The sequence below is a fragment of the Syngnathoides biaculeatus genome, chromosome 12 (assembly GCF_019802595.1).
Source record: "Syngnathoides biaculeatus isolate LvHL_M chromosome 12, ASM1980259v1, whole genome shotgun sequence".
Lineage (NCBI taxonomy): Eukaryota > Metazoa > Chordata > Actinopteri > Syngnathiformes > Syngnathidae > Syngnathoides > Syngnathoides biaculeatus.
The window spans coordinates 13863337-13876135 of record NC_084651.1 but is presented as its reverse complement, the minus strand read 5'-3'; the positions used below and the strand labels follow the sequence as shown (position 1 = coordinate 13876135).

General features: G+C 41.2%; 1 protein-coding gene across 6 annotated transcripts; it reads right to left on the bottom strand.

The window, feature by feature from the left end:
* Positions 1 to 685: 685 nt before the first annotated feature.
* Positions 686 to 11639, bottom strand: znf451 (zinc finger protein 451). 6 transcript variants are annotated; one of them, XM_061837216.1, is made up of 13 exons: positions 11481 to 11639; positions 10652 to 10712; positions 9930 to 10013; positions 9726 to 9839; positions 6933 to 7044; positions 6612 to 6759; positions 6401 to 6527; positions 6165 to 6324; positions 5856 to 6003; positions 4132 to 5573; positions 1688 to 1780; positions 1174 to 1236; positions 686 to 1101 (listed from the first exon to the last, which is right to left on the bottom strand). In XM_061837216.1, exons 2-13 carry the CDS (start codon positions 10706 to 10708, stop codon positions 1061 to 1063), a joined length of 2589 nt encoding a protein of 862 aa, XP_061693200.1. In that variant the 5' UTR covers positions 10709 to 10712; positions 11481 to 11639; the 3' UTR covers positions 686 to 1060. The 6 variants fall into 6 exon arrangements, with proteins under 6 accessions (XP_061693200.1, XP_061693199.1, XP_061693203.1 ...); XM_061837215.1 differs by lacking the exon at positions 11481 to 11639 and adding an exon at positions 11296 to 11390; XM_061837219.1 differs by lacking the exon at positions 11481 to 11639 and adding an exon at positions 11175 to 11198.
* Positions 11640 to 12799: the final 1160 nt, after the last annotated feature.

Here is a 12799-nt window from a genome sequence, read left to right as displayed (position 1 = left end):
AGAGGCAGGGGACACCCTGAAATGGTTGCCAGCCAATCACAGGGTACATGGAGATAGCCAACAGTTGTATGTCCAATTAATATATCTCTTTGGGATGAGGGAGGAAACTGGAGTGCCCAGAGAACCCGAACTGTGTCAAGATTAATCTGGTAAAAGTACAAGTAAATCCTGGTAGTTGACTAACCATAGACTTTGAAATTTGGCTTCTTTAATCTAATCTTGTGCCATCTGTATCAAACTGAATCTGTCTGAAAGTTCTTGGAAAAAACTAAGACAAACCTACAGGATGTATTTGATCTGGGACAGCAAAAGAAGAGTTTATGAAGTCCAGATTTTTTTTTTTTTTATCAAGATTGCTTATTTTGAAATAATGGGGCCCAATTCCCCAGCCAGTAATCAGTATCACTGCAGCCGGTATGAGTGGCCCTTAGTGTGGCATAATAGTAGCAGTGTGGAGGCTGGAGGGGGTTAAGTGGGAAAGTTACCGTGCACTGCTGTCCTTAATATATGTACGGGTGCATAAAACAACTGTAGCAGACAGTGGTTGAATGTATAATGCATAAAAATCAGAGGATGGGAATGGCAGAGTTCCGCAGCAGCTGACATCTCTCGTTGCTAATGATTCTAGAAATAATGTGAAGCAGTTATAATTACACAGCACACGTTAAAACCATCAGATCGCCAATGGATCATATGACTTTCTTTTATTTTCATTTAATAAAGGTGTTTTAACAGTTCCATTCACAATTAAACAAGACTCCATTGGTAGAAAATGGAGCTGGAGAATTGATGTGAACAAGAATTACTCCTTGGAGTGCACTTTTCCTTGGCTTTTGTGTGTTAAAATAAAAACCAGTGTGGAACAGTGTGGCTATGTGGCTACACTTGCAGTGTCAATGTTGCCATCAAAAACCATGTGTTGACACCTTCCAAGTACAAACTACTCTTTGAATATATTCCAACCAGAATTGACAGTGGTGATGTAATGTTTTGTTTCCAGGGTTGAAATAAAGTCAAAAAACCTTTTGTTATTCATGAACAATGTGCAAAAAGCGTCTCCTCAGAAGTCCAACAGACTTCTTTGAAGAGCCTCTTCTAACTCTGTAAAAGAAAAACATTAGGGGTCAGGTTAAAAACTAACATCTTACACCAGCCTTGGCTGTAATCGCATACCTGCTGATTCTCTGTCATCTGTGCTCAAAGCCATCGCTTTTTTTACATCTTCATCAGTTTCATCTGTCGTGGAAGACAAAAATAACTGAAACAACATTCGTTCTCTAATGCCTCTCTTTAAATCTGTATTCACAATTACATACAATAATCAACAATCGGGCAAAAAAAAAAATGCATTTTCTCTTGCGATCAAAAGTCAACAAAGACCCAATTCTCAAAAGTGTCGGATTTTCCAGAGAAAAATACTTGTGGTGTGTGTGTTGGGGGGGGGGGTATTGGGGTGTTCAGAGTGATTTTTCCTCCCTGGAAATTAGTCGGGCCCAATAAATAAATGTTAACATACAATATTTATGTGTCCCAAATTCTTGTGTGGTCTACACTGATTTCGGCCACTAAAAACAAACTTACCATTACTTTTCATGTCGCAATCTAAACATTGGTGAAAGCAAGTATGCAAGTACACTACTTTACGGAAAACCAAATGAGAATGCAATATGAAAGTGCGTTTGTTTACCTGGTGACCCAGAGGCATGTAGGGTTTGACTGACATGCGTCTCAGCCTGCTCCACTTTAAACACAGCACTTTGCAGTGCGCCTGCTGAGGGGGCTGGGGTGGGAGGGGGTTCAAATTTTAAATTCACTTTACATTAACTGAGTGGAAGCCATAGATACAAATGATTGTTTACGGAGTATAATAGTGTTAGTTTATGAATCCTGTCTTGAAGCAAGGCAGTGCATGACTCGGCTGCAACCAGCAGAGACAACGTTGAGTCAGTTTCCGATCTAAAGAACACTATTATGCAATGTTGAAGTTCAAGTACACCCACACCAGGGCAGAACTCATAAGACTGAAACCTTGGTGGAATGACCAAAGTCCGAAGGCCCTCAGCGGGGTGCAGGGGCAGCGCCCCGTCGTGGGCCAAGGGGGCGAAGCCCCCGGAAGCTGACCGATTTTAGCAATTTGTTAGCCCCAAAACCATTAATTTCAACACTGAATTTAACTGTATTTGTGGAAAAAATGTCCCTTGTTTGGTGCTCTACCAGTACAGCAAAAATTGAAATATCAGTTTCATTTCTTCAATGCTTGAAATATTGTACTTATTTGAAGCACATTACATATAAGAGTTTCACCATTTGCCAAACTTCAGAATGAATTTTCAATCTCTTTCACTGTTTATGGATACACCATTATATTTTCTTTTTGATATGCAGTCAGTTATTCATAGAATTAGTATAGTGTAGAGATGAAGCACAAGTTTTTAGAATAATATGAATAAAAATTACCTTACCACATATGTGCTGGAGGCTGCTTTATCCATATTTCTCTTCAAGAATTTAATCAATTCAAAGTTTGTAATATTTCAATGAATAGTTTATATACAATTATTTACATATGTCACTGATATTTTCCAGCCACGCCCATCTAAAACAGTTTTTGACTCCAGCATCCTTGTCAATTGCCCTCGCTCGATCTTCATCCTTTTTTTCCAACACTTTCGCCATTGTAAAACCTGGAACACACCGTCGCTCAGTTCGCGCAAAGTCCCACGCGCCATTACTTGGCTAACTAACAAGTTACACTGCGATTTCTGAGAACCGAGAACACATGTACATGGCAATGGTGAAACTCGATTAACCACTAACACGATTGGATCGTTATACTTTATAACTCTGTTGTTCAATCGAGTAATCTGCCGCAAACGAGTTTTAATGTTTATGTCGCAAAATGAAAATATTTACACTACCGAGCAAGTTAGAACGGCCTAAGATAGTCGTGCTTGTGCTAGAACTAAGCTCAACTTGCAGCTCGGAGCCCACCACCGAGCGGCAGGTGCACAATACCCTACCCCCCTGAAATTTTCTCAACGGATTTGCGCTTATCTCGAGAATGGTCATTTTGGTCTGAAAAAGTCTGAAATCCGCCGATCGGGGGAAAATTTTCATCCCTGCATTCAAAATATTGTATCTCAGGTTCTGACCAGAATGACGCGATCAGAACATATCACACCAATTCTAAAGTCTGTACACTGGCTCTTAGCCAGCTTTAGAACAGACTTTAAGTTCTGCTACTGGTCTATCACTAAATTGTTTATGTCCGAAATAAATGAAAGAAATGGTAATAAGACCATAAACCCAGCAGGGCTCGGAGATCTACAGACTGAGGTCAAATAGTAGTGCAGAGTCCAAATAAAACATGGTAAAGCAACATTTACTTTTTGTGATAGCAAATGGGATAAGTTGCCAACAGATATCAAGTCAGCTCAAAGTGTGAATATTTTAAAATCCAGGTTAAAACAATTCTTCCCCTTCCCATGATTTTCAATTATTATTTTTTCTTGCGCTGCAAATGTTTGGAAATGTGTCGGTTTTAAAGTGTTTTATGTTTCTGTACTTTGTTTTTCTTAACTGTTTTTACTCTGATTTAATTATGTAAAGCATATTGATTTCGTTTGTCTATGAAACGTGCTATATCAATTTGCCTCGCCTTATTCTGGCCCATACAACAGTAGCAAAGAAAGGAGTTCAGATCAGCGTGGTCCCAACCCATTAAAGATAACATCTAGCTCAATTTTAACAGAGCCATTCATTGTAAGTACAGTAAACCCCACACATTTACTGTACAGTATTGGCAAATTCTCATATGGGGACTTTTTTTTTTTTTTTTAAACAGCTGCTCCATTATTACCTGAAGGCCAAAGCAGTAAAAGTAATGCTTTCACGCTATGTTAAACATCGAAATGCCAAGGAACACAATGAAGTTGAGGAGCTTAATTTAGATTGAAGTAGTGCTTTGCCACCATCTTGTGGAATATAGAGACAATTACCTTGGGTGGCATCAATTATGCGAGGATGTCAGTAATTCACAACAGGGCTCAGTCCTAATCCCCCACAAGAAGCCGGAGTTCACGACTGTGAAAATTTAAATTAATAAAGCAAAAGATGAAAGAAGGTACATACCATTTAGCTGTGCTTCGACCTCCACATCATTCAGTCTTTGAGGTTTTGTTACTTCTTTCCCACAGGTCCTGGAGCTCACACATGGCTCTAATGCACAGTGCTGGGAATGGTGGTGATTATGGAACTTTGGAACATCCGCAAAGCGTACCTCGCAGGTTTGGCATTGTACTTCAAAGTTCTCGTCCATGTCGAAGGCAGCATGTGTGGTGTGAACATGAGTCTTGATCTGAGCATAGGTGGGCACGGTTATTGCGCAAGAAGCACACACATACTGACAGAGACCTTTAGAGGCCAGTGCCTTCATGCACCGTGTGTAGGTGACTTTCATTTCATCTCTGTTCTTCTTTGAGCTCATGCAGGGACATGACTCTGTAGTAAGTGAGATGCTCTCAGTGGGCTGAATAAGATCGTTGTTGTCTATACAGTAGTAATCTTTACTGTGCAGGCTGTCGTAGTGCTGCAGGAACTCTTCTTCCGACTCAAACTGCATGCTGTCGCAGAGGCCACAGAAGTAGGCGCTCTTCACCTGCCCGTCATGCTCATTGGCGCAATGACGCCGCACGGTGGACTCCTTGAAGAACTTCTGTGGACAGTGGCCGCAGACGAACCTCTGGAAGCTGTGGGTGCCCAGGTCACCGCAGTGCTTGCGGACAGAGGCCTCGGAGTCGAACACGTCCTCACACATCCTGCACATCCAAGTCGACGACGCTTTACAAGAGGATGTCGCCTCCTCCGGGATGCGCTTCATTATGGACATGGAGGAGAACACGTCTGTTTTACTGCTGTTGCTTGTCGATGGCTTGACATCCTCAGGCACTTCCTGTTCCATGAAGAAAGTGTGCCCGGTGTGTACTTCCGACACGTGTGACATAATATCTTCCAAGCGAGGCATTTCTACTTTGCACTTTCGGCAGTAGAAAAAGAAGTTGGAGAGATGTGCGCCCCCGTGAAAGCGGCTCATGTGCAAGCGGGTGATAGAAGATTCTCCCATGTGTTTGCCACAAACGCCGCATTGGTAGAAGATTTGGTTCACAGCTAAGAGGTGACTACTGGCTGAGGTTTCCTCTGAGAACCTTAGACCACATTCGCAGAACCATGCTGTGGTACAGCTACTTAATTTTTGCCGCTTGACTGGTATCTTTTCATCCAGTCTCTTGGTTACAATTATTCTATGAATTGGTGTTCCGATGATTTTCTCCTCATGATTGGCCCCGTAGCCGTGTATTTTTCCATGATACCTTCCGTACTGAAGAAGAGCTCGCTCCATCGTCCTGTTGACCTCCACTTCATGTTTGGTGGCTTCTTTGTGACCTTCCATTTCCGCTTGGCTCAAGAAAATTAGACAGCAGAGGGTGCATTGGCCTCGCACTTGCAGCTGTTTCACTACTTGCATCACTGTTTCTTCAGCCTTGGCCACTGCACAGCCATGTCTGCAGTTGACACTGGGGACAGAAATACAGTACTACAAAATAAGATATGGAAAAACAGAGCAAAGGATATCAAGGTTTTTAAATCTAAATTTCAGACCAGTGGGGATAGAAAGCTAACGATGATCTTGAAGTAAAAATTTACAAACTAAGCATATTTTATTCCCATTATATTAGTAGGAGTAGTGTTATTATTCAGTCAGATGTCTTCTTAAAAACATGTTCAGGTGAAGCATTTTTGTAAATCATGACTATAAACAACTGCTCATAACATATATGGCAGATATTGGGACATACTTAAAGTGAGCTTGAGCTGCCTGATGCGAAGTCAGCACTTTGTTACAAATAGAGCATCGAACTGTGAACGGGGTGTCTTTGCACAAGGTGATGAGGCGATTCTTAACGTGCTGTGAAACCGGAATTGGCGCTGCTTCTTTTTTGGTATCTTTAAAAAAAAAAAGAGAGAAAGAGAAGTTATAAGAAAAAAAAAGTTCTCATTTGCAAGACACCTCATCTACAACATGATTGACAAAATATGTTCAGCTACTTTAAGGGCAGAAGATGACTGATCATTAGTGCATAGATACTTGTATGAAGAAGTCTCACCACTCAATGTGAGGGACTCGGTTAAGTGTTTTTTTGCCACCATGTGCTGAAGACACTCATCCCGCAGGTTGAAGAGGAGGTAGCAGGCAGGACAGGCGAAGCACACAATGCGCTGGTAGCTCTGAGACATGTTGTGACCCTCGGGATGAGACGAGGACACCTAAGAAGTGAATAAGTTGGTTTCACGAATAGTATGCAACGTAGGAGGCTTTCATGAGTTGCTGAAGTCGAAAAACCTTAGATTCAAGATGTGTCCGCCATTCTTCTTTAGTCTGAAAATGACGACAACACGCCACACAGGCAAATAGCATGGTGGAACTTCCTTTAAGACTGATGGTTGGATCGCAAGGTGAGTGGTCAAACCTACAAAAAAGACACAAAATTGAGAACAAAATATTTCAATCGCTAGATACAGAGAGAGAGAAAAAAAAACAGCATGAGAACAACCTTTTTAAATGACCATCAAGCAGAGACACATTGTCATAAACACGACCACAGTTAATTACTGGACATGTGTGTTTAGTCGAAGTGTTCATAGGGAAAACGGGCCTTCGTCGTCTTACAGAGCCAGAACTGATCGTTCCAGGCTGGAGACCTGAAAAAAAAAAAAAAGCAGAGTATAAAATTGTTGTAAAGTAAGTAACTGCAGCCTATGACCAGATTGTGCAACTTTTACTTTGAGTTTGCTTATAACTAGTTATATATAGTATTCAATATTGTACAGGAAATTTCATTTTATTTATACAGTATATCACATGAATAACATACCAGGCATCTTAAGCCACATATCCACACAGCGCTTTGCCTCTGAAGTCAGTCCATTTGTTGAACTAAACGCAATCTCCTGCTGTCCATGAACTCTCTGTTGAATTTGTTTCTCCTGAATAAAACAATAATAACATAACATAGAGTGACATATTCAGACACAAGAACCGTACATACAGGGGAAAACAGGTATGTGGAAACCAAAATGTTAAATTACCATCATTACGAACATGGTGTTGTTTTTACCTATGAAACCGTTTGAAACTTGTGATTAAGTGCAATAGAAACAAACTTCACTTGACTACATACATCGACGTGGTGGAGCTGATTCTAAATGAATTACTTCTGTTTCTCCTGTATTGTGAAATTCATCCATCTATCCATTTTCTTCACGTCACAGAGGCAGTTACTTAAGCAGGAAAAATCAGACTTGCCTCTCTTCGCCTACTTCTTACAGCATTTCCAGGCGGACCCCAAGGTTTTACCAGGCCAGAAGGGAGACACAGTCTTTGCTGGATCGTCCCTGCGCCTTCCTCTCAGTGAACACCTCACCGGGGAACCATCGAGGAGGATTCCTAATCGAATGCCCGAACATCTGCCTCCTCCCAATGCAAAGGAGCAGCAGCAGCAGCTCAACTCTGTGCCCCTCCGGATGACCGAGCTTCTCACCCTATCTTTAATTGGAGAGCCCGACCACCTTGCTGAGGAAACTCATTTCAGCAGCTACTATCTGGTATCTTATTCTTTCGGTCACAACCCGCAGCTTGTGACCATGGATGAGGGTAGGAACGTAGCCGGTAAACTGAGCGCTTCGCCTTTCGGTTTAACTCCCTCATCACCCCAATGGACCGATCCAAAGTGAGCATCAACTGCAGACACTGCAGCTATCAGTCTATTAAGCTCCTGGTCAATTGAATTTAAACACCTGAGAGTGAATTCTGCCAGACGTTTACATCAGACCCTCAATACGTTTGGGCCTAACAGGTCAGACCAGCATCTTCCCCCACCATCGGAGTAAACACACCACCAGGTGGTGATCAGTTGACCCATCCGCCCTTCTCTTCCCCAGCGTAACTAAGGTATGCGGCTGCAAGTCCAATGACACAACTGAAAAGTTGGTCATTGAACTCCAGCCTAGGTTATCCTGGTGTCAAATGCACATCGTGTTCGCTATGGACAAGCTGCGATGACAAGTCCAATAACAGAACACTGGTTGAATTCAGATTGGGGGGCCTGTTCCTCCCAATCATGCCCCTTCCAGGTCTCACTGTTAGTGGCCACAGGAAAACTTCTGTCCCCCAGCATAATGATGGTTAAAACAAGGCAAAAAAAAAAAAACTAACCCTGGGGGGGGGGGGGGGCAACCAGTCATAGATGAAGAGCCACACTTTTTACTGTCTTACGGCAAAGAGCCACATCATACACACAAACATTACTCCGTCCTCAGACACATACCTTTGCTTAGCCAGCTTTATTGTAAATGTCACAAACCAACATTATAACAAGAAAAATACTCCTTCAGAGAACCAAGACCACAGGGCAGTATTCTAAAAAAAAAAAAAAATTGTGTGCTCGTTCAACCAAGTCTTGTCTTTCTTGTATGTCACAACTCTCATCCAATGCCACACTAAAATACTCATATGCTTGAAGGTCAACTGTGATTCAACAGCTGTATTAATATCCAATATTCTGCGTTCAACACTGTGGTGGGACAATTGAACATCTGATACGCTCCGTTTTAGTTTGTTGTCTCCAAGAGCCAAGATTTCAATGGTGTCAATGAGGCCTTTTTAATGAAGTCCCCTTCGTTGAATGGCTTTTTAGCCCGTGCTATGTTCCAAGCCAGCTGATATGCTGCAAGCGTTACAGTCTGGAAAAACTGCACCTGCTTTTCTGCCTGGCTTTTCAAAGCGACAAACTTGTTCTTGCGAAGTTCAGTCCCTTTTGGAAATTCCTGTTCGATGTTAGGGTGGAGTGAGCTGAAGTGAAGATTTGAAGCTTTGTCATGCATGCGCTAATACTGCGTGACATCTAAGGCAGATCGGCTTGCCATTACATTCAACAAAAAAATATAGACTCTCCCACTCTGGCAAAAACGTCCTGTGTTCTTCTTCATATTTTCATTTGGCTGTGCTTTTTTTTCCCTGCCATTTCAAGAGGTAACTTGACGGAAATTGTTTACAACACAAATGATGTCACACCAAAGATTCTCTTGTCGCTCATTTGACGGCACTCAAACAGGCTTACATGGTCAGTGTGCCATCTAGCTGTAGGGGGAGTGAATGACAGCGCCAGCCAAGCATTTTTGACGCATCTCACGTGAAAGCTCCTAAAGAGCCGCATGAACGTAGTGAAAGAGCCGCATGAGGCTCGCGGGCCGCGGGTTTGCCAGGCCTGCCCTAAGAAAATCAGGTAGAGGGCAAACATTTTTTCACACAACTTTTAAGTAGCAGTAGTAGACTTACTACTGACAATAGTGAGAGCATTTTACATTAATTACAGATTTATGATTTCCAAATGATGAAAATAAAGCTGATCGAAAAAAAACTTGCACAGTTTTTTTTCTCATGAGGCACAGAACTGTACAGTATTTCCTATGGATTCAGTCGTGATCCTGAATTCTTTTGGCGTGCTACTAAAATTGTATTGAACTAAGAATTCTGATCAAGATTACTGGCATGGATACAGGAACATTCAGATTTTTTAAATTTAATAGAACCGCCCAAAAAAATCAGCAATTCGCAATTGACTGAATTCATTTCCCTCACAGCTGTTCAAATTGAATCATTTCCTTACCTTGAAGGCTCGACATTTGTCTGCTCTTTCCTGCTTCTCCTGGGCCACCTGCAGCGCCAGTCTATCCAGAGTAGATGCAACATGCGCTTTTTGACGGTCAATTTTATTTTCGATCTTCAAGAGAGTACAGGCCAAGTGAAGGAATGAATGAAATTCTACCGCATTAGCATCTATCCCAATATGTATTTGTGTTTGGATTCTCACCGTTCTTGATGAGAACGAACAACCCTCTTCGTCGCTATCGGTCAGCAGATCAACACACTCCAGCACCGGTCTGAGTTGGCCCTCCTGTGGAAAGTACCCAAAAACATCTCATTGTCATATTATTATGGAAGTAAATTAGTGCCACCAGGATTTGAATTTGAAATGCCACAGAAAACAGGATTTGAATTTGAAATGTAAAGTGATCACATTATCAATAGTTGCTACAAGTCGCTGTCTGAAGTTCAACCGGCTACAATTCACTGTCTAAAGTTTATCGTTTGTGCCACCAGGCAGGGTTTACTACAGATCAGAACCAAACAGCCAGCCAATCCAGTTACGCTTTCTTAGTAAGTGACATCATGTGACTCAGAAAGCGTAACTGCGATTGGCTGCGTGTTCAGTTCTGACCTGAAGCAACCCTGCCTGGTGGCACAGACAGTGAATTTTAGACACCGAATTGTAGCCAGTTGAATTTCAGACAGCGAATTGTAGCAACTATTGATATTGTCAAATTCAAATCCTGTTTTCTGTGGCATTTCATATTAAAATCCTGGTGGCACTAATTTACTTCCATAGAATATCACCTTCTAAAGTACCGAATGGATGCAAAAATGTATACATTCCCAAATTTAGCATGTTGTGTGGCTGTGCACAAGACTCGATGTATATACAAATACTATTTTGTACTTTTATGTTTTTAACAAGTAATATGTTTGACTCACACATACAAACTCCACTTCATCCAACCCATCCTCTTCTGCTTCATTTGGAGAAGACATGTAGCTAGAAAAAAAAAACATGAGCTTGCAGTTTTAGTACTGTGACATATCAAAGACAATCTAGCATCATTGATACATTATGTGCGCCAAAATGAGCGCACTAATGTCCGAATGAGTTTTGTAGCTAACTAAACTAAACTAAACTAAACTAAACACAAGCATTCATTAGTATTGCTTGGTGAGAACGCTAGCATGGGATTTAGCAAGTCTACGTTACCGACAGCTGTCGTTTTAGCCAAGTCTAAATTTCCCTTTATTACAGATCCAGTTTAAGGTTTCGATGCAAATGCTTCTAAACAGGACAAAGATAAATATGGAATACTTAGATGACCATCTGATGAGTGCCACGAAAAAGCGATTGCTAACGGGCTGCAACTTCAAGGAATCTGCGCCCCTGGCAGTTGAAGTCCTTTGTTGTTGCAATCATACAAAAACACGCAAAAGGCAGCAACAAGTTAATACGTGCATCAACACTGCTAAATCGAAGGCCGAAGAAGACGAAAAGGCGCCATGAAGTGCACATTTAAAAACAGATATTTCCGTCGCCCAAGAAGCACTGCGTTGACGTAATTTGCATGAATCTTAACTCTTTCTTGATGTCACTGTGAAGCTTTATAACTAGCACAGGGAAGTTTCTTCTAATCGACGCAAACCAATATATTTGCATCGTTGATCAAAACGTTGAGTTCACGTTTACGATTTATATCCACAGGGCGTACGTCTGTGGGGTGCGACGTAAACAAACTACAAACAAGATTCATCATTAGATTACCTTCTGGTTGGACAGTACTCCGATTTTTTATTATTTTTTTTAACTTATATGTCCCCCACGATATGGTCTCGTTGGCTAGCAATACAGTCTTGCCAAATTCTACAAGAAACGTCAGTGACTGTGTAAGCAGCAGCACTCATTTTTTTACACGGCTTGTCCCACGAGGGCGGTGCTTGTGGTTGTTAGAGGCTAACATAAAACGGAACAATGCCTTGCTCGTTGTATCATGTACTGTATCACTTATCAATGATATATTGGATTCCAAATATATGAATTTATTGTGATAATTTGTATATGCAATTTATTGATCGATGGCTTTTCGAAGACCTTGCAGTTCCAGTGCCACACGCAGAGCGCCTCCCTGTGGCGTCCTGAATCAATGCAAGTACTGTATGTACCCATTTTTATTAAGAAACTTTCGATGAAGACAGTTTGGAAGAATAAAAAAAGAAGTCACATTTAAAAAAGAAACACTTCGTTGTAATTAATACATATTAAGTATTCACTAGATCATATCCAGGAAAACAGTACTGGTATGCTATTGTATACAGGTAATTAGAATTTAGGACCGAGGGCAATGCTGCAAAAGTGTTCTTTAAGAAGGTATCGTGTACTTGTACATGGCATTGTTTTGTATCATGTACAACAAGCAAACTTCAGAGCCGACCCAAGCCATACAAGTGAACTAAGCACCTTCTAAGCCCCCAGATGCTCAATTCAAGCTATAGTGAGTTTTTTTTTTTTTCATTTTCACCCAAGCCACGCATTGAGATGAAGACAATAATGATGTAACCTGCGAAATGATTAATTTACTTAGCAAAAGGTGAAACTCGGCACTTCGTCTCCTGTTGAAAAAGTTAAGGAGACATTTTGCATTTTTAGGAGCAGAAAATTTCATCCCATTTTATGATTGTAATATTAACAATAATTGATCTTTTTTTCACCAACTCGCCCGTAAATCAACCCTACTCTGTTCATTATAATTCCTCAAGGGAAGATTCATCAATAGATGATCAATAAGCAATGTAATTGACAAAAAAAGGAAGGATCTGTCATGGTCCTGCCAGTCCCAGCCCTGGCTGTGTAGGCTCTTTATTTGGATCAGCTACTATATATGATATATGATGTGGCAAATCGACACAAAAGTTATTATAGATGGATCATTTTCATAAAATTTGTATTTGATCTCATTTGTACCTTGTGGTGGCTTTTGGCCTACACGATATACAGCGTAATACATTGCAATACATTGTATAGCATGTGCAATTGTGAGAAATCGGTCAAATATTTGGCTTGAACCGGCTCGAACATCACCTGTG

What these genes read in the sequence shown, in the direction of transcription:
- znf451 (XM_061837215.1), bottom strand. Translation starts at nt 11,375, where the DNA reads ATGCAAATATATTGGTTTGCGTCGATTAGAAGAAACTTCCCTGTGCTA. An exon ending in GTTCGTTCTCATCAAGAACG is followed by an intron (nt 9,840 to 9,929) that starts GTGAGAATCCAA and finishes ACTCTCTTGAAG; the next exon opens with ATCGAAAATAAAATTGACCG. An exon ending in ACATGCCTCTGGGTCACCAG is followed by an intron (nt 1,237 to 1,687) that starts GTAAACAAACGC and finishes CTTCCACGACAG; the next exon opens with ATGAAACTGATGAAGATGTA.